At 30.7% G+C, this 20,353-nt stretch overlaps 1 protein-coding gene across 1 annotated transcript; it reads left to right on the forward strand.

Moving 5' to 3' along the window:
• Positions 1-8,570: 8,570 nt before the first annotated feature.
• On the forward strand, positions 8,571-18,531 carry LOC143049422 (uncharacterized). The gene is made up of 7 exons (XM_076223067.1): positions 8,571-8,685; positions 10,800-11,183; positions 12,205-12,450; positions 13,608-13,856; positions 15,634-15,864; positions 16,663-16,750; positions 17,933-18,531. The coding sequence occupies exons 1-7, from the start codon at positions 8,634-8,636 to the stop codon at positions 18,174-18,176; spliced, it is 1,494 nt and encodes a 497-aa protein (XP_076079182.1). The 5' UTR covers positions 8,571-8,633; the 3' UTR covers positions 18,177-18,531.
• Positions 18,532-20,353: the final 1,822 nt, after the last annotated feature.

The raw sequence follows: 20,353 nt of genomic DNA on the forward strand, positions 1-20,353 counted from the left end.
TGCAGCCGGTTGATTTCGCGGACTTTTTGTGGTTGCCAATAATTGTAGCGCCACCATATTAAGTTAGTGAGAAAAAACAAGGGAGTAAACCGTGCAATTAAGGAAGTAAGACTTTTTTATTGCTTTTAAAATAAAAATACATTTTTGCAGATGAATCACTATTTTCTTGCACAATGACAGACCAGTTAGGCATGGCAGGTTTAGATGATGATTGGATATTTAAAAGTGGAACACAACACACATCATTAGATGCATGTAAACGATACTGCATGCAAAATGAAGACTGTCTAGGTGTTCATTATGAGCAAAATTATTTTTGTTTTTATTACAACACGACGACCATATTAGTGCGCAAAGATGATTCAATATACTCACAGAAGCATTGTATCGACACTCAAAGTAGGTATTTAAAGTACTCAGTTTAAGCATACACTTATAATAGAAACTAACAGAATGACATCTTCTAGTTTATTGTTTGATAATTAAAACTGGTTAAATGTGGAAAAACGAATTCAATATTAAAAGGCAACAATTGCATTAGAATCATTAAGGAAATAATATAGTACACTGTTGTTGTTGTTTTTTTTTTTTTTTTTTTTTACTAAAATCGAAAGTAAAAGTAAAAATTTAAAAACCCTGCCGGATTTTTATTGTATCTATTTAATTCTTAACAGTATTTCTAAATGACAAAACATCTTTATTATTTCTCATTGGTTCCGATTCTTTATCGTGACGAAAATGATAAAAATGGAAAATAAGGAAATTTGGATGATTTTATCCAATGCAGTAATCAGTATGTTTGCTAAGTGGAATTCTCAATTTACAAGGCTGTGAGGTATGTACAAATTTGCAGACACGTTAAGTCAGAATAGAGACCTCAAAGGAGGCTGTAGGTGACTGTTACTAGGCTAAGTTTCTGCTCTTATCCAATATACCATCATTTCCCATGGAAATATAAATTTCTGAAAACTTAATTGTATAAGTATACTTAAATACCATAGAAAACAGCATTATTTAAGATAAAAAAACCCAATACAAATCCCAGCTATGGAGAATGACATAAAAATAACGATTTAACATTTTAAGCATGACGATGGGTAGCACATATGAAGCAGGATCAATTCATCCTCCCGGAGCACCTAAGGTTACCTCCGGTTTTTGATTCAAATTGCTCAGCATTTATTTTCATCTGATGTGTGTGTGTGTGCTGTTGTTTTTTACGTGGTGTTGACAGTTTATTTTCAACTAATGAGTTCGAGTGACTCTTTTATATGTATTTAGCCTATTGTATCAGGAAATTTTCAATAAAAGGAATAAATCAATGATAATTTATGTAAGTAAAAATACATGTCAGCAAAAAGAACTGACTACTCGGCTTGTTATATCTTTGCGTACGAAACGTCCAAAGGCAATGCTATCAACTAAGTTGATGTAAACACTCATCAAATATAACTGGGTTAAACTTTTGTACGCCTAACGTGCGTTTCGTCAACATAAACTCGAATCTCAACAAGTGAATGCCCAAATTAGAAACGAAGTTCAGGAGCATTAATAAATCGAAATGCCAGACAGTTGTGACTTTTAGTACTTGTGACACCTCTTAATGAATTGATGCCTCGATTGATGTTTAAAATATGGGAAACATCGAAAAATGCATTATCAAATTCTACAAATAAAGGTAAGGATTTGAGAATAAAAAGACAACTGTAAAAGAATACAATACCACTTACGTTTGCCTTCGTTTACGTCAATTTGTATGCACCAGGCAACAGTAATATAATGGTACTACGATTGCTGAAAATTTTTCCATTATTTATATATTAAAATCAAAGAACAAAACAAAACCAAGGAAACAGCAGACACTAATCAGTGATTTTTTTTCATGTAAATCAAAATGAAAGTAACCAGTGTTTTAAAGTATAACCTTAACTATTTCAAAATTCCAGAATTGAAAGTTAGATGTTACCCTCCAGAATCAACAACACAAACAGACCAGGTAACTTCGATAGACGAAACCTTTACAACAACAGTTACAAAACAGATAAGCCATAATCACATGACAAATTCAACTACTAAGACAACTATTGAAAGAGAAAAGGAAAATAGCATATATAAAGGTAAACATAAGTGTATGGATACAAACGAAGAAAGTTTAAAATTTCTTTTATTTGTAAGTTTATAAATTTATGAACTTTTGTTTGAAATATATTGGAAAGTTTGGCAAATAACGTTCTTTCACTATAAACTATTTTATACAGGTTAGACAGCAAACAAGATATACATTTATTATGCTTATATGCATTTTCTTAAAACAGGAAAATGCAAATAACATTTTCTAGTAGGAATGATACAAACGATAAAGCTGTCTATGGAGTACTTACATTTGACAGGAACCATAAAGTGTCACACAGTCTCCAGGTAATCTGTTTGGTATAACTTTAAATTACTTTGAGCATTCAAAATCAAACTTCATGTGTGTTTCAAGGTCATGATTGAAGTTTATATGTTTTGAAATATCTTCAACAATTTGTTAATGGTAATTGTTGCATATTTGTCCACTTGTAAATTCCCAACTTGTTACATAATTTAGAGACATAACTTTGGAATGAACGCTGTCATAATGATCAATATGAACTTAGCCTTTTTTGATAGTCCATCAGTGTTCAAGTCTTAATGTTTTATACAAGTTTTACTTTCATTTTCATCTGGAGGTTAGGTTGCAATCCATTCACTACAAAAAAAATACTTTTGAATCGGAAGTCGTTTACTATTTTCTGATCAGATCCTCTTATGGTTTAAAATAGATATTACTGAATCGAAATACAAAGATTGTCCATACCTTACTTATATATATGAAATAACGTGTCCTTGCCTTACACTCTCTTTTTAATAACATGATACCAAGTCCTTGAATTATAATGAGACAACTATTCTGAACCGACGTATTTTGATTGAACGTGTTTTCCTTCAAACTTGATTAATTAGTGGGGGTTTGTTGTCGGTGTCAAATTTGTAGTTGCTGTGTAATTGATTATAAAGTTTCTTGTTTGTTCTTCTACTCGAAAATGTTGTATTACTGTTTCTTCATACAAATATTAAACATTTTAATGATGTGTTTGAGCTTTTATTTTTTTTCGCCATTTGGGTAGGGACTTTCTGTTATGATATTTTCGGAGTTCCGTATTTTGTTATTTTACCTGTTTTTAAATATCATCTGCCTGATTTTATAGAATCTTTTCAGAGTTAATTCAGATTATTTTTCCTATTTTCCTGAAATCGTCATTTATTTATGCAAATCTAACATCAACCTAAATTTTATTGAGTTGTCCATGATTTTCTAGAGAAACACTTGACAGTCGCCTTTTCGTAAAAATCATTCTTTTCAGATACATATCCTTCATTCCTGGTGGCATTAGTTATTGCTATTATCGGTTGCGCCGTTGCTGTCATCTTTGCTGGTACAACTGTGTATTACAAAAGGTAGTGAACGATATATTTTAGCTAATATGTAGCATATCTTTATATAGCAGCGTCTGCTGTTGTAAGCAAATTATAAATATCAAAACTAATGTGGGCTGGGGTTCTATGGTGCTTTTGTAGCGTATACCTCTTTTATTTTTTATTTTATCTGCCATTATCTGGTTTGATTTGTTTATCATTTTTATAGCTTCATTTCGCCCCTCTTTAAACATTTTTCTTTACTTTGCATTTAGGGCGAAAGATACCAGAGAGACATTCACTTATTCTCTAAGCCATATATCAGGTTTTATGAAGATTTAATAAGATGTTTCTCACTGATCATATTTAAATCTTGATTATAACAAAGTGATGTGCTGAAATATTCAACATTTAAAAGATATGTACGTTGAAACGGCCAGAGTTTTACATTCGAATGATTATTATAATGACAATCAAAAATACAGCTTCAACAACAGATATGGGTTATAAAAAGCATACACTATAAAATATCCTATGAAAGATAATAGTGTAAAATGTTTGAGACTAAAATACATATTGAAATATGCAAATAAAATAAAACCGATTACAAACAATACATCATAAATCATATCATTATATTAAATATGTCATTCCTTCGAATTCACGATTGTAATAATTAAATATGTATTATCATATTTTCAGACAACTGCGTAAACAGAATACTCCGTTAGCGTCAAATGCTAATTATGTCGACTTAAATGTTGCGAGGAATGTATCCGACTACAGCGCTATCAATAATCAAGTTGTGAATGAACAGTATGAGACAGTCAATGATAGAAATTAACACGTGCATTGTATATCGTAATGATATATTAATAACATAAAACGTTACTTACCAAATATTTTGTCAAATATCAAGTCATTTATTTATAAGTGAGGCAAGATTGGACCTTAAAAGTAACCCAATTACTTATTTGTTGAATTTGTTCGAACAGAATTTTCATGTTGTTTTTATTTAGTAAGATGTATAAAATGTAAATTCGGGTGATATCTTACGACTTATTACCGTGTTCAAACGTATATGAGCAACACGATGGGTGCCACAAGTGGAGGATGATCTGCTTATCCTTCAGGAACACCTGAGATCACCCTCAATGTTTTTTTTTAAACTATTGTTTGTCACTCTTGTTAATTTTAAGCCATAGCGATTGCAGTTTCATTTCTACCTGTAATTTTGATTGTCGCTTAAATAACGCTCAAAAATAAATGGAGTCATCTCAATTTATGTTTTATGGTATAACAGATTGTTGCAAAAAAAAAAGCAATAAATAATATGAAAAATTCAAAACCATATTTCATTCTCAATATTTGTAACAAGTTTTAACGGTGCTATATTAAAAAAGCATGCATGTTACAATAAAACATTACAGCTAATATTAAAAGGAAACTAGAAATTCCAGATAATAACAAGCCTTCTCTTTGTCATTGTAACCAATTCGTCATCCCTAAGAAAGAAAATTTGGATCAGTTAAAATTTTAAAAATATATAAATCAGCTAAACATGACAGTATCAGTCCTAGAATTTTAAAAGTGGTTGCCTGGTTTATATTTTGTACCGTTAACTAAATTATTCAATATGTCTCTTTCAGTTTTATGTTATGGCAAATTGCGCAAGTTAATCATATTTTCAAAGGAAACGGGAATCAACATTCAGCTCCTAACTATCGTCCAATTTCTGTTACTAGTATTGTTTGTTAGATTATGGAAAAGGTTCTTTCTAAACACTTGTATGATTAAAATAAAAACCCTTTTAGACAACTTGATAATGAAGCGAAAACACATCACTAGATAACGGTAAAAGTTGTTGAAAATTAAATGGAAATAAATCTAGTCTTTACTGAGTTTGGCAATACACTGTAATTAATAACTGTACACGAAGGATATTAGAGGCACGCAATTGGTGCCCATATAAATACCTACAACTTGTAGATTCACTTTGCCGAAATGTACAATGTTGTCAAGTAAAAGCAATACAGCTTTATTTATCTACTCACATGTTAATGGTAATTAAAGACAACTGCATTTTTGAAAATATTGACAAGTTACAATATAAAAGAGAAAGTAAACGTATAATATTTCAAGGCGACAACAAAAAAACCAAACCAAAGAGCACACAAAGCAGCCTAAAGCCATCATTTGCTCTTTCATATATTTTAACAACCGACACACACAGGGAGGCCCAGTTACCATTTGAAAATTATATTATTATCTTATTTAATATATGTTTTTGATTCCATAATATTTATATTTGATTTATGTTTTTGATTCCATAATATATCTGATACGTGTTATTGATTTCATTATGAACAAGCCATATAATTTATATATTAAAATGATTTTTTCAATCTGAATTGCTTTCACCTGCAACTTAAAGTTAATGACAATATTAGTCTGTTAATAACTACGATGAGATTATTCAAAACAAGTATCACCTGTAACATTAAGTCGAAAAATAAGTTGAAGTCTAATACAATTAAAACCAAAAAGTGTCCCAAAACATAGGGGTGGATTAACGTTAGTCTCGTTTTTCCTTGATAAATTGATAAATTATTAAGAATATATGTATACCAGTATTTAGTTGTAAAATCTCTAGCATTGGTTCGATCTTCTCATGGGCGAACTGCTATTCCACTTTATACCATCAGCTTAGCATTACGACACTGACGCCTTTAGACACATCTTTTGCAAATCCCAATTTGATGAAATTAAAATAAAGGTTCCAACTCCTTTGGACAAATATCATATATCATTTAGTTATTCATTTAGTTAAAAAGTTCCTCAAATGTGTAATTATTGATACACCCTTGGTTTAAATGGTTTCTTGTTTGAGCATTTATTGTAAAGGTACATCTTCGTTTTCTATGTTGTGTTTCGTGTGCTGTTGTTTGTGTTTTGTCGTTTTCATTTTTCATATGACATCGTCAGTTTGTTTTTCAATTTATGAGAGTGAAGATCCCTTTCATGTCTTTTACCTTTCTCCTGACTCTCCAAATCTATTAAATCTATTTTCATTATATGTTATTGATACGGAAAAAGACGAATTAAATCAATGTCAAAATTATGTGTAATTTTTAAAACCATACGTTTATTATTTTGAGTTTGCTTTCTTTGGTAGGTGTTCGTTAATTGTAAAATATAGTCAATATTGCAATTCAATTGTTTGTGAAAAGTTGAGTTTTTGTAACCTTTAAAATGACAAAATTTGCGGAAATGTTATGATCTGAAAGTATAATGTATCTATTGTTACTTCATAAATAAAGAATGTTAAGCGCGGCAAAAGAATCACTTGACTTTTGATTATTTCCGGAGGTTACTTCCTCAATCATATGGAGAAGTTTATAAGTAATTAACAATGGAGTTCAAGATTCCTTTCTTTACATCGGTAGTTCTAACGTTGCATGTACTTACTGTTCTTAAAGGTATGATGAGCATTTAGTAAATGTTATTTCTTAGTTTAAGTTTTAGTTCCACAATTTGTACCATGTTTTCATGGTATTGTTTATAAAGATATAAACTTTTTTTTATTTCATCATTTTTATGTCGTGTTTCTCTGGTTTTATCAAAAGTTTTAAATAAACATCTTTTGCTAAGTATACTATTTTAAACATTTTGTAATTTTTAAAAAGATTTATGTACATGTAGTATAAAACAAAGACTTTGTCCGTAATTTGATTCTTTAATGTATATTCAGCTGAGGAAATTATTATTAATTATTATGTGACCAATCATGCATATCACCTATAGAAAGATATAGGAAGATTTGGCGTGAGTGCCAATGAGACAAATCTCCATCCAAATAACAATTGATAAAAGTAAAACATTATAGGTCAATGTACGGCCTTTAACACGGAGCCTTGGCTCACAACGAACAACAAGCTATAAAGGGCCCCGAAATTACTAGTGTTAAACCATTTAAACGGGAAAACCAACGATCTAGTCTATATAAATAACGAGAAACGAGAACCACGTATAAATTACATAAACAAACGACAACTACTGTACATCAGATTCTTGACTTAGGACAGGTGCAAACATTTGCAGCGGGATTTAACGTTTTAATGCTACCAAACCTTCTCTCTTTTTCTGAAACAATAGTATAACATCACAACATAAAAAAACACACCAAAAAATACCAATTGCAAGGTTTCACTCAATCAAAAAACTTAAATTAACACACTATGAACGAATAAATTTGATCTGCGATATAGGTTTGTATTAAGGTCAAGGTACTTCAATTATAAAATGTCACAGATTTTGGTAAAAAAATTACAAATAACTTTGTCTTGTTGAATTTAAATGGAAAAAAAAAAATAACTCTTTTATTTTCTAAATTCTATAGATCAGTTATGTCAAAAAAAGAAAAGAAAGCATATGAAATTGGAGGAAATTGTGCATAAGGACTTGACATTTTGAATTTTCCTTGAAGTAAAGTAATTTTGTTATAATTTCACTTTTTTCTTGCTGTCATCAAATCTCCCGTTTTCAATGCACAAGTGTTCTTATAAATTGAAATATTTTAAATCACAAATTTCCGTTTATTGACGTAAAATAATAAAAGGGTCACAAAGGTAAACATTTCCTTCATTATATGTGGAATTGTAAAAAATAAAGCTTCTAAATAAGACTGAAAATTAGGCTAGCAACTGCATCATATTACACGCTCTACTATATGGAAATAGTCCTCTGACTTAAAATTCAACGTTTTGTGAACATGTGGAACGCAATTTTCTACAACTGTAACCTGAGGGTCATCTGTCCAATAACTCATTGCAATGAGCAGCACGTCCAATCACTACAGTACAGCAAGATCTACTTACCATTCCTTAGCAACCCTGTTAAAAATATTTCAATAAAGTAGTCTTAATTACATACAGAAAGCATAATCCGCTTCTTTTAATCTAGCAGATTTTCTAAAAAAAATCAAAACAACACTAAAATCGATGGAGATGTTATAAAACTTAAGAAACTGTTTCAACTGTCTGCTAGTGCTTTCTATGTTAAGTATGCTAGACAAATGAGTGACAAAAAAAAAACCTAAAACAAATCGATACAGAAAAGTAAGGATTGTAGATTTTAGCTTACCGTTGAAGACATTTTGTACTAATGAATCTTTTACACTTTTATATTTTGTAGTAATGTATGCATCAGACCCTGAAGACCCTTGTCCAAGTGAACTGGGTCATATAGGTACATGACATAACATTAAATAAGCTATAAGTTGATTGCACTTCGTTATTGTCACATAAAAAAATAAAACTGATATAATGTAAACCAATTTGAAAAGAAATGACATTCTAATAGAATAGACTTGAAATATTGACAAGTTATAGTTTAACTCTTCATTAGATTGTTTCTTAAACATAAGAGACAGTGAGGAAAATTTAAAATTGGAATATAGCAACTCTCATTTCAATTGTGGTAACGCCGTGAACACTGATGAATGTGAATCCAGTCGGGGAGATCGAAAGGCGCTTATTACTAATCTGGTAACATTATGCCGTTTTGATCTTGGATTTGGTCTCGTCTTTATTGCAATCATGTTTACTAGCATGTTAATCGATTGTAATAAAAATTCATAATATCTAATAAAATTTGTAGATTTAGCTAACAAAGTCCTTATATTTGTATAAAGTGACATTCAATTATAGTGGACAATTGTTTTAACGTTAAAGAAACTACAATTACGAAATTGCTTGCTAGTCCCGCTCTGTGATTAATATTAGATAACCAATAAATCTATCATGAAGGGGAGATAAATAATCGGCTTTCATTTATAGTCTTTTTCAAAAATGATGAATGATTCTTTATATTAGTATGTAATCATTTTAAATGTTTCAAATTTATGAACTTATATTCGTACACCAATGTCTTTGATACACCAATAACAAAAACTGAAAGTTATTGAACTGATACATTTTGTAATTATTCCAAATCAAATCAGAAACCTATACTTGATTATAAAATAATGAACCTGTTAAAGGGAGACAATACTCGCATAACCTTTTTTCGAATCGGCACATAATACAAAGGACTGTCACTCTTGCATACAAATGGCGCATCAATATAATTAACTAACTGTGCATTCGTGCTCCACCTTCAATGAAGATTCTAAATTATAAATATAACCAAAAGATGTCAATCTATAAGATAATGAAGACTAATGTAAGCTAACCAACTATAAAAAATATTTCTTTAAAGATTTTTAGAACTTCCTCAAAACAATGCTCGACCCACATGACTTTCATAGCTCATAATTAACGTTTTACACGATATTTTAATAAAGTAGTTAAAAATTATTTGCTTCTCAATTTGTAAGATACAATACAAATCGTATGCTTGCATCATCTTACCTAAAAACAGATTTAATTAAGTCCTGAACATTTCGACATTTGTTTGTTTGTTTTTTTTTTTTTTTTTTTATCAAAACCGGTTTGTAAACAATTCACAATTACATGTTAAGATCCGACTAAATACCCATATCCCGATATCGTCAGATAGATATGTTAGTTTTACTTATTTTACATATACTTTGGTGATAATTTTGTACATCTTCAACTGATAAAAAAAATCTACAAAATTCAGTTTATACCTTTTTATAACATTTCGAATTGACAAAATGAGTAAAAACGACATTTTAGGGCAATTAATCATAGTAAGAGTCGGACGTGAAGGTCATTTTGTCTAACATGTGGATGTTATTTTTCTAATCGGTTTTGATGATTGGTCTGTTTCTGTGTGTGTTGCGTTTCGGTGTTGTGTCGTTGTTCTCCTCTTATATTTAATGCGTTTCGCTCGGTTTTGGTTTGTTACCCCGATTTTGTTTTTTGTCCATGGATTTATGAGTTTTGAACAGCGGTATACTACTGTTGCCTTTATTTACGTCAAAAATTTTCTCAAACGTTTGTTTATCTAATATACACATAAAATATTAACATTAATAAATATCATCATTCGGAGAAATAACCTCGGTTATCAATTCAGCCATGTCGACCTATTCGTAGACCTTTTGTCCGAAACATCTTTAACTGCTATTTTGTCTATTGGATTTTTATCTGTTAGGGTTTTGAACAAAATATAACAAAATAGAGGAAAACAATCTTCCAATGTTTTTTTTTTATTATCATTTTTAAGGCATAAATCAACGATTTCAGTCATGTTAAAATATTATTGTTACAAATGCACGATCATAATCGATCTTCAAGTAAAAACATGAAATACATTTCAATGAATATATCAGCGGGTAAAGAAAGGGAATATTTATCTCATTTTAGTATATGCATTTATATTAGCTTTACACTTAGTTGCAGACATGTGTACAGACGATTATGCAACCGAAGAGAACTTCAATGGAAGTAGCAGTATTGACAGCGTATTATTACGCATAACTAAACAACAAAACAATTGTTTATGTCATGTTAGTCTTCAAAATAATGCGACAAATTATACCATATTCATTTCTAAATACGAAGGTCAAAGAAGTGCTGGCCCGGAACAACAAAATTGTGGACTTGCAGTCGAAGTTGATTATGTAGATACATCGAATACTACTCGATCGCTTCCTCCGATTGAATGTACCAGAGGGACTGATATAAGGTCTTTCAGTTTGGATGGCAATAAACTGAGATTCAAAACGAGAACCATTGGCGGAACCTTCACCAGGGGATACTGTATGCAAATATTCAGAAGTAAGTACTTGTTTATTAATATATGAATTTAGTACCAATTGTTAAACTCAATATGGTACATAAGTTTTGATATTTATAAATCTTAATGGCGTACATCATTCAATCGTTAATGAAAAAATACGGCAATAGTAGTAAGCCATTGTTCAGCAGACATAACTCGATTAAGCGGAAACAAATTTGGGTAACAAACAAAAACTGTGGGTAAAAATAAAAGCATTTCCTTTTGTTTTACTAGAAACACAGATAATACATTGTTCTAATGGCAAAACAAGAAGACCTCTTAGGCATATGAACTATCAAATGTGATAACAATGCAGTGAGCGTTTTGTAAAATTTAGCATCTTTATATCTTGCCTTATTTTAAAAACCTTAAAGTTAAACACATTGTTGACAGAACATTTCAAAACTCTTGCTATTCTACAACATACAGTGTTCCTGGACATACCATGTAATCTTCATTTGCAGACGTTACCTTTGTTATGTATTAGTCATAAAAACTGAAGTTTACTTCCTCCGTTTTAACTGGCATCATTCAGGGAGACCCAATTTCGAATTATATCACTGCCTAGGCTGATTGCCAAATATCAAGCTCTAGTTAAATAAATAAAGTTAAATTTTGTTTTCCACCTTTTGACTTATTAAAGTAAATTTTATGTTCCTGCACCAGAAGGTGAATTGATAAATTTTTTTTTTACATGTTTTATAGAAAGGTACAACTTATTTCCTATAAATCTAATTCACCCCATACCGAAGATCCACATTTGTAATTTTTGCAATTACACAGAATAAAAACTTAATAACTTCTCAAATTATAAGACGTTTAGTATTTATCAAAAGAAAAATATATGATAATTTATATTACCAAAAACATAACCCTAATCAAGAATTAATTTCTATCTACGAATACAACGAAATAGTGAGAACATGAATTAATTTCATTATGAACGTTTTGTTAAGTGCACATGAGATGGCAAATGTGAATGTATTTTTTGGCTGTGCAACTGAAACCTTACTTTTGCAGATCAATCAACAAATCCTTGTCAAATGAATGCGCGAGATAACCTCGTAGGTAGAGACGATGATTGGATACAAACACATGGAACCCAACATACAACATTTAGTGAATGTGAAAGATACTGCTTGCAAGAAGCAGCTTGTGTAGCTGTTCATTATGAAAGTAACTATTGTTTTGTATACTACAAGAATACAACAGTTTCACGAAAAGATGATGCAACTTATTCACAGAAGCATTGTGTAGACACCCAAAGTAGGTAGATATTGTACTTAATATAAACATTTAAGTGATTAGTTAAACTTAATACTAGTAATAACACAATCTTACATACAATGATCAAGAAAACATTTTAGTATATGTTCTGTACTTTTACTGAATTTAAAACAAATATTAAATAAAATAAAGTGTGCATTTCACGATTTCATTTCAAATATGTTAAAATTTCAAATGAAATTATAAAATATATCAATGGAGGACGTGTACACTCGACTCAATGATTGACCTTGGTTATTTATTTCATAATTTAACCTAAATATTTCTTTTTCTCAGTAAATTAATATATAACTTAATATTACGGTAATGCAGCTATAAACTTACAACCTTTGACAAGACTATTTTCAACTTTTTGATTGACTTTGAACCATATCATCATTAATTCACTGGAACATGTGGAAGGAACACTCCACCATACACCTGTGGTTTGAATCGATCTGTTAAAAAATCTCAATACAAAATGTAACAGTCTTTATTGAGTATTTGTCGTTTTCTTAATATGTAACTTCTTATAGATGATAGTTACTCCGTCGGCTCAAAAAGCACGTTTGATGATTTTGCTCGTTTATGAAAATATATAAGAGAAAAAAACACTATATTAGCAACCGAAAACCGGAACGATATGCTGACATTTAAAAACCAATATGATTTGAGAAATTTTTACCATTTGTATAATCATCAAATGCTGGATGATTGCATATGATACAACTATCAACTGATGGCAATGTAAGTAACTGTAGGTTGTTACCGGTCTTTAAAAATGAACAAAACGTATACCACATAGAAAACGTTTGAAGGCCGTAACATGAGAAAACATCAAACAATTCATACGATAGCTGATTGCCTGGTTCATAACAAACATACACAAATGTTAAATCTTTACATTGATAAAAAGGGACATACCAAGGTTAACAAGAAAAGCTGCGGAAATGGCACGAACTCAAAAGAATTGCGACCGGGCGCACAAACACGGTAAGTGACAATTCTTTGGTTGAACTATCTCTATACGTATCAACAAATCAATAAACAAACATTTTATTTCGATGATGATGACTTTGTTTAGTTGAACTAGATGGCATTGTTTATCATGGAAATTTATATATTATTTGCAGTAAAAGTAAAACATGATTTTGTAGATCAAACAACATTTTCCTGTGATATGATTGACCCCCAACATCATACAGCAGGAACAGATGGTGACTGGATAGAAACACAAGGTACACAACATACATCATATGATGACTGTGAAAGATACTGCCTGCAAACAGAGGCTTGCCAAGCTGTTCACTATGAGTCAAACTATTGTTTTGTATACAACAAGAAGACGACAATTTCCCCTAAAGATGATGCAACTTATTCACAAAAGCATTGTGTAGACAACCAAAGTAAGAAGATATATATTACTAATTTTAACAAAAAAATGATAAAGGGACAAGAACCAAAATCCTAATGAAACATCTATATAGCCCACATATATTGTACTTTTTATGTTTTGTCTACATATATAATAACATATTTTCAAAAACTGAACTCTATAGTATATAAAACTGTTTTTGAATACCTACCATATTTTTTAATTATTATCAAGTATATTTAGTGCTTAAATGCAGATTTAGTTCATGTCAAAAAGAAGACGTGGTATGATTTCCAATGAGACAACTCTCCACAAGAGACCAAAATGACACAGAAATTAAAAACTATAGGTCACAGTACGGCCTTCAACAACGAACAAAGCCCATACCGCTTGGTCAACTATAAAAGGCCCCGAAATGACAATGTAAAGCAATTCAAACAAACGAGAAAACTAATGGCCTTATTCAAGTAAAAAAATGAACGAAACACAAATATGTTACACATAAACAAACGACAACCACTGAATTTCAGGCTCCTGACTTGAGACAGGCACAAAAATAAATAATGTCAGTTAACATGTTCATATTTTAAAAAACAATTTTTGCTTGAACGGTTTCTTTTTATCTATTACAGTTTCTATAAAAATGGATAAAAATTAATCTGTCCGCCCATAAACTATAACAAAAAAGGAAATAGTAGTATAACGCTGTATAATAGTCATAAATCAATCAAGCTAAAATAAATCAGTGTGAGAAACCAAAATCAAAAGAATAACAACAACTATAAAAGGAAAACAACGAGATAACATAAACACTGATCTGCTACAAAAAACAAACGCTTAGATACATAGAAATGGACAATTTATAAACAATTGCCATATTCTACATAAAGAGGCGAAAGTAATGTATTTTGACAAAAACAGACCGAAAGACATGCAACTAAACATCAAATTAAACAGATATAGTAATACAAATCACATTAAATATCCGGATTCTCTGAAAGGGTAGCAGATATTGCTTCACAAGTAGAATTGATAGTGTAGTTCATGTTTGTATAAATCCGGTGAAAAGACTTAGCCGATATGACAAAATATGAAATACGAGGTCGCGGATGTAGGTAATGAAAATTGGAACATAATCCGTGGTCATCTCTGAAACAGATATTCCATAACGGTAAACATATCGTTCATAAAGGGATTCTTTCAACTTTACCACTGGAAACGCTTAGTTTTAAGAAGTTCCTTGTCAGCAACAACCATGTATTTATCTTAATAGTTTAAATATTATATTTAAAAAAAATAATATAATACAGGCAAATAATTCAATAAAGAATTGCCCGCCGTTTTTTGAAAGTTACAAATTAGATATACTCAAACTGTTTCTTTTTTTTGTAAAAAACAAGACTTCAATAAAATACATTTCAAGGGTCATAACTTCAAAATGAAAGATGACTTTATCCTGATAACCATGTGAATCTGTTTTGGAACTGTTTTAGTGTTTTAAAAGTTTTTAAGTTTCCTGTTTACAAACCTGAATTTCTCGAAAAACTAATGATTTTCTTATCCAAGGCATAGATTACCTTGGCCGTATTTGGCACAGTTTTTTGGAATTTTGGATCCTCAATGCTCTTCAACTTTGTACTTGTTTGGCTTTATAAATATTTTGATATGAGCATCACTGATGAGTCTTATGAAGACGAAACGCGCGTCTGGCGTACTAAATTATAATCCTGGTACCTTTGATAACTATTAAGATGAAGCCAAAAACTGCATTTTTCTAGATATAAATAATTATTCTAAAACATTTACAGAATTGCAAATAAGGTGTTTCCCACCTGAATTAACAACACAAACTGACCAGGACACTACTATTGATGCTAATCCTTCAACAAAAACGGAGGCAGTGACAACCCAAACACATCAGAACACTACCTTTGTGGACAATCGTTCAACAAAAATGGAAATAGTGACAACATCCAACAGCGAAATTACTATGACAAATTATTATTCAACTATAATGATGAAGAAGAAAACCAAAAAAGGTATTTAAAATGAAACTCTCTAATTTCACTTTCAGATTTATTTATGATATCCTGTCACCAAATTTCCACTTTTTATGAGTGCTTGCATCTCATATATCCAGGTAAACTTTTGATAACGGATACTTCCGATCTTTTCGAGACAATTTGTTTCACAAATTGCTACATGTTGTCTCTTCTTGTGTAACATGTGTAATGAAACAATTACTGACTGGATATTCGTGGAATGGTAATTGTATTGTCATAACAAATACACGTCACAATGCTCTGTAATTAATAGTATTTGTAAATATGGTAACCAATAACAAGCTAGAAAGTGTAAGTTAAAGCTTCATTTATTGTGTTCAAAACAATAGAATAAATCTAATGCGACCTTGTGTGTGGTCGAATTATTCGGAAATCGATGTTAATAACTCCGATGAGTTCCGATAGTCCCAAATGCATAGTTAAAACCAGCTAGTCGATCCCGTGGTTTAGTTGAAATTCCACAAATATGATAACGGTTGCAGTTAAGTTGGAAACTACTGACCAGTTTCTCGCTTGCAAATTGAAAATACACGTACTGTGTACTTTTTATATAAAAAAAAATGATATTTGATGTATAATAATAGATAAATATAGGTAGATGTGGTATGTGTGCCAATGAGACAACTCTTCATCCAAATTCACTCACAAGTCGTTGTTTAAACCAATAAAAACATCATTTTATACAGAATATCACATCAGTGTAATCGAATGAAGTCCTGGTAATCTTGCTTATTGTATAAATATGGATTTTAAGCAAACATATTTTTCTTTCAGACCTGATTTCAGATTTGTACGTTTATATTGGAGCTGCAACTGGAGTGCCATTACTATTAATGATTGGCCTGATTATTGTCTTTATTAGGTAATTTATAATAGTTTCATAAATATAAATACTGTAAATATTTTGATATGAGCGTCACTGATGAGTCTTATGCAGACGAAACGCGCGTCTGGAGTACTAAATTATAATCCTGGTACCTTTGATAACTATCATTCATACTGACTGTCTTCTTAAGTGTATGATTATATTGTCATGAACATACACATGTATTCATGTAATGTAATTGTGTGCATTTGCACTGCATAACTCTATGACTACTACGAAGATTACTTCTGCTGTTGGGAGTTTAAATGACATTGTCCACACGTGATGGCCTCACACGGTAGATTGCATTCGTCATCATCACCAAAACGATGAATTTTGTCATGATTTTTAATGTGTGTCCTTTGCCTAATATGCGGATACAACAAGGTGATTGACGCAGGCTCTTGAGAGACTCTGGTGACGTCTTATGTCTGTTTGCTTTTTTCACACGTTGTTGTCAATATAATATTATTTAAACGACTGGTATATAAGTGGAAGGTTTAGCTAGCTACAAATCAAGGTTTAATCCACCATTATCTACATAAGAAAATGCCTGTACCAAGTCAGGAATATGACAGTTGTTATCCATTCCTTTGAGTTGTTTGAGCTTTCGATTTTGCCATTTGATTAGATACTTTCCGTTTTTCTTCGGAGTTCAGTATTTGTGATTTTACTTTTCATCGTATCTAAATTTAATGCCATCATTTAAGAACTTGAATGTTCATGTTAAAATACTTGCAATATCATCGATCCTTATATTATTCATGTTATAATGCAGATTGCAGTTTTGACTCCAGACTGAAATAAGTCATCCTTAATGAGTTTTTACATACATATTTTAAAATAAAGAGAAAGATTTATCGCTGCTATTGCAAAACATTAATAATTCTCTATGATAAAAATAAAAAGCTAGAAGATGTTTACATGTGTTTTCTGATAATTCCAATGGAAAGGTTTTTAAACGTCTTATAAGCTTTGTAGCATTTGCACACACATTCCCAAATAATTCAGATACATATTTAGTAATTTTGATTCTCGGGTGATATATATACAAGCAGCACCAACCTACGCTCTTTTGTATTATCTGATTAAACAATGTATATTGGTCTCCTATATTTGATTTATAGTGTGACTCATTTAATTTGTCAGTTTATTATAATCATTTTGACTTTTTTTAAGGAAATATTCCCATCAGACATATCAAACACAAAATCAGTACGAAATATCGATGCAAACTCACAATGACAAGAACGAATCCGATAACGAATATGATGAATTGAATGGGGATTATATTACTCTTAAAATAAAATCCAGCAACATTGACAGCAACAAGGATATGTCACAAAGCACATCCGAGCCAGTTATTCAACAGAAACAAAACTCATATGAAAACGTTAGCCTCAAATATAATCAGACAGTTTAATCTAGGATGTAACACAGTTCATAATGTATAGTGGCAAGTAGATGGTAAACCTTGCTGGTAATTCGTATGTCTTTCAATCTAACGTATCTTGCAGTCTCATAAATGATAATTGCCTATGTATGGTCGTCTAATAACACAGTTTGAGAGATGACATTAAAATTGAGTATGTGTGTATAATTAAGGTAATCTCTATCGATTCGAAGTTCAAGTAGCAGGCATTTGTTCAATTTTTAGAATTGGCAATAAATCACCAATGAATTCATCACAAACCATTGAATGTGAATTAAATTTATTCCAGGTGTACCTTACCAAAATCAGAGGTTTTTAAATATCATTTATTAAATTACACACGTAGTTTTGTCTTTTGCATCAATTAAAAGCATGTATTAGCCATTCACATAGACATTGTTTTCAAAAACTAGATTCGCACTAAATTTATATGAGGACCCCATTACTTTTCAAACAAATAGTAAAAGAATTAGTCTACTCAGCATTATTGTTTTGTAACCCGGTTACAGTGTCGTGGGACACAGCAATACCAGGAGTCAGTCCATACGTTCGTCAGTCCGTTCAGTCTTAAGCTCATGTTCTCAAATTAGAGCTTTAAAGGAACAAAGTCTTGTAAGTTAGGTAAACTGTTTTCAATAGCTACTTACAAAATATCGATTTCATTGGGATTACTAATTTTATGATATTTGCAATTCGTGCATTCTCACTCAATGTCAATTCTTGTCACATTTTTATAAAGTAAATCAAAGGTACATGTCAAGTTGGGAAATTAGTGCTGATCAAGTATTTCATAAAGAATTACATGCATGTACTTAATAATATTTATCGTATAGAAAAGTGCATTGTTTTTGCTCTTAACTGTACAATTCTAGTCAAATTATAGTAAAATTTTCTCCAAATGTTACTATCAGCAATATCTTGTACAGTTTCTAAAACGTTTGCCGATTAGAGTTTTGCCCCTGAGAAATATTAATTATGTGAAAAATTGCATCGAAAGCGCATTCAAGCCTTGATTCCTGAAAGATTTTTATCAATGAAAATCTAAAGAACCTATTACAGATGAAATATGCACGGTGTCAGAGTGCTCTTTTTTTTTCTTCTAAAATTGATGTTTCTAAGGTCTGTTCCATCTTATCTTAAGGTATTCATTACAAACATTATCTACAAATCAATGAAGCACATGTGGTCAATGTAATAAAGAAAGTTTTCTACTAAATGAGAGATTCTTGACATATATGTATTTACTGATTCATCTTATACGAGAAGTTTTATTGTTCATTCACCATTTGTTGATTTCACTGTGAAATTTAATTCAATTTAATACACGATTCTGACTCCTCAGAATATATGATTTCTGGTCTTTGTTCGGTGTTTAGTCACCTTAATACATTCCCTTTTACTTCAGTCACCTAAATACATTCCCTATTACCGTTCTCAATTTCATGATTTGCTACTTTTGAGAGAAAATAACCCGACAATTTTGTCCTATAGTCCGTACATTTAGTTTTGTAAAAGAATGATATGAAATAACCAGCTTAATAAATATGAAAAGTTTTCTGTCTGTGCTTTGACCAAGACTACAATTCAAACTTAGAAGTATAAACATGATGTTCGTTTACTGTTTGTTTCATGCTCTATAAATGCACAAAAAATACTTTTAAATTGCTTTTTTTTGGAATTTGGTTAATAAAAAAAGACAATTCAATTGCTCTTATTTGCTAAATGTGTATTTCAATCACTTTTATGGCTGTCAAAGTGTCAATAACAGACATAAATTCTTGTGAATTCAAAATCTGGGCGTTAGTCAAAGCAGAAGAGGAAAATTTCTGCAAAAAAATAAAATAAGATTTATGCAGACAAATTCTAAACATGGTAATTTGAATACAAACATTTCAACAACAGTTTCCTAGAATCTAGATGAAGGGTTAACAAATCCGTAATGTTGTCCAGAATAATGAAAATTCAATGAATTACGTAAAAAGAAAGTCATATCTTCATAAAGTTGTTATACTATTTGGGTTGTTTATTAAAGTAAGTATGTCAACATTTAAACATTAAGATACGACATCATTACTGGTATTTTAAGTTTCAAGAGCGCGAAAACATGTAGATATGCATTTGAGACATATATCATATCGTATCTGTCCACATCTAATTAACAAAAACAC

Source organism: Mytilus galloprovincialis, chromosome 10, assembly GCF_965363235.1.
Source record: "Mytilus galloprovincialis chromosome 10, xbMytGall1.hap1.1, whole genome shotgun sequence".
Lineage (NCBI taxonomy): Eukaryota > Metazoa > Mollusca > Bivalvia > Mytilida > Mytilidae > Mytilus > Mytilus galloprovincialis.

Excerpts from the sequence above, each read along its gene's own strand:
- LOC143049422 (XM_076223067.1), top strand. The coding sequence starts at position 8,634 with ATGTATGCATCAGACCCTGAAGACCCTTGTCCAAGTGAACTGGGTCAT. Across the intron at positions 13,857-15,633 it reads GCATTGTGTAGACAACCAAA|AATTGCAAATAAGGTGTTTC; the intron begins GTAAGAAGATAT and ends AAACATTTACAG. Across the intron at positions 16,751-17,932 it reads CTGATTATTGTCTTTATTAG|GAAATATTCCCATCAGACAT; the intron begins GTAATTTATAAT and ends ACTTTTTTTAAG.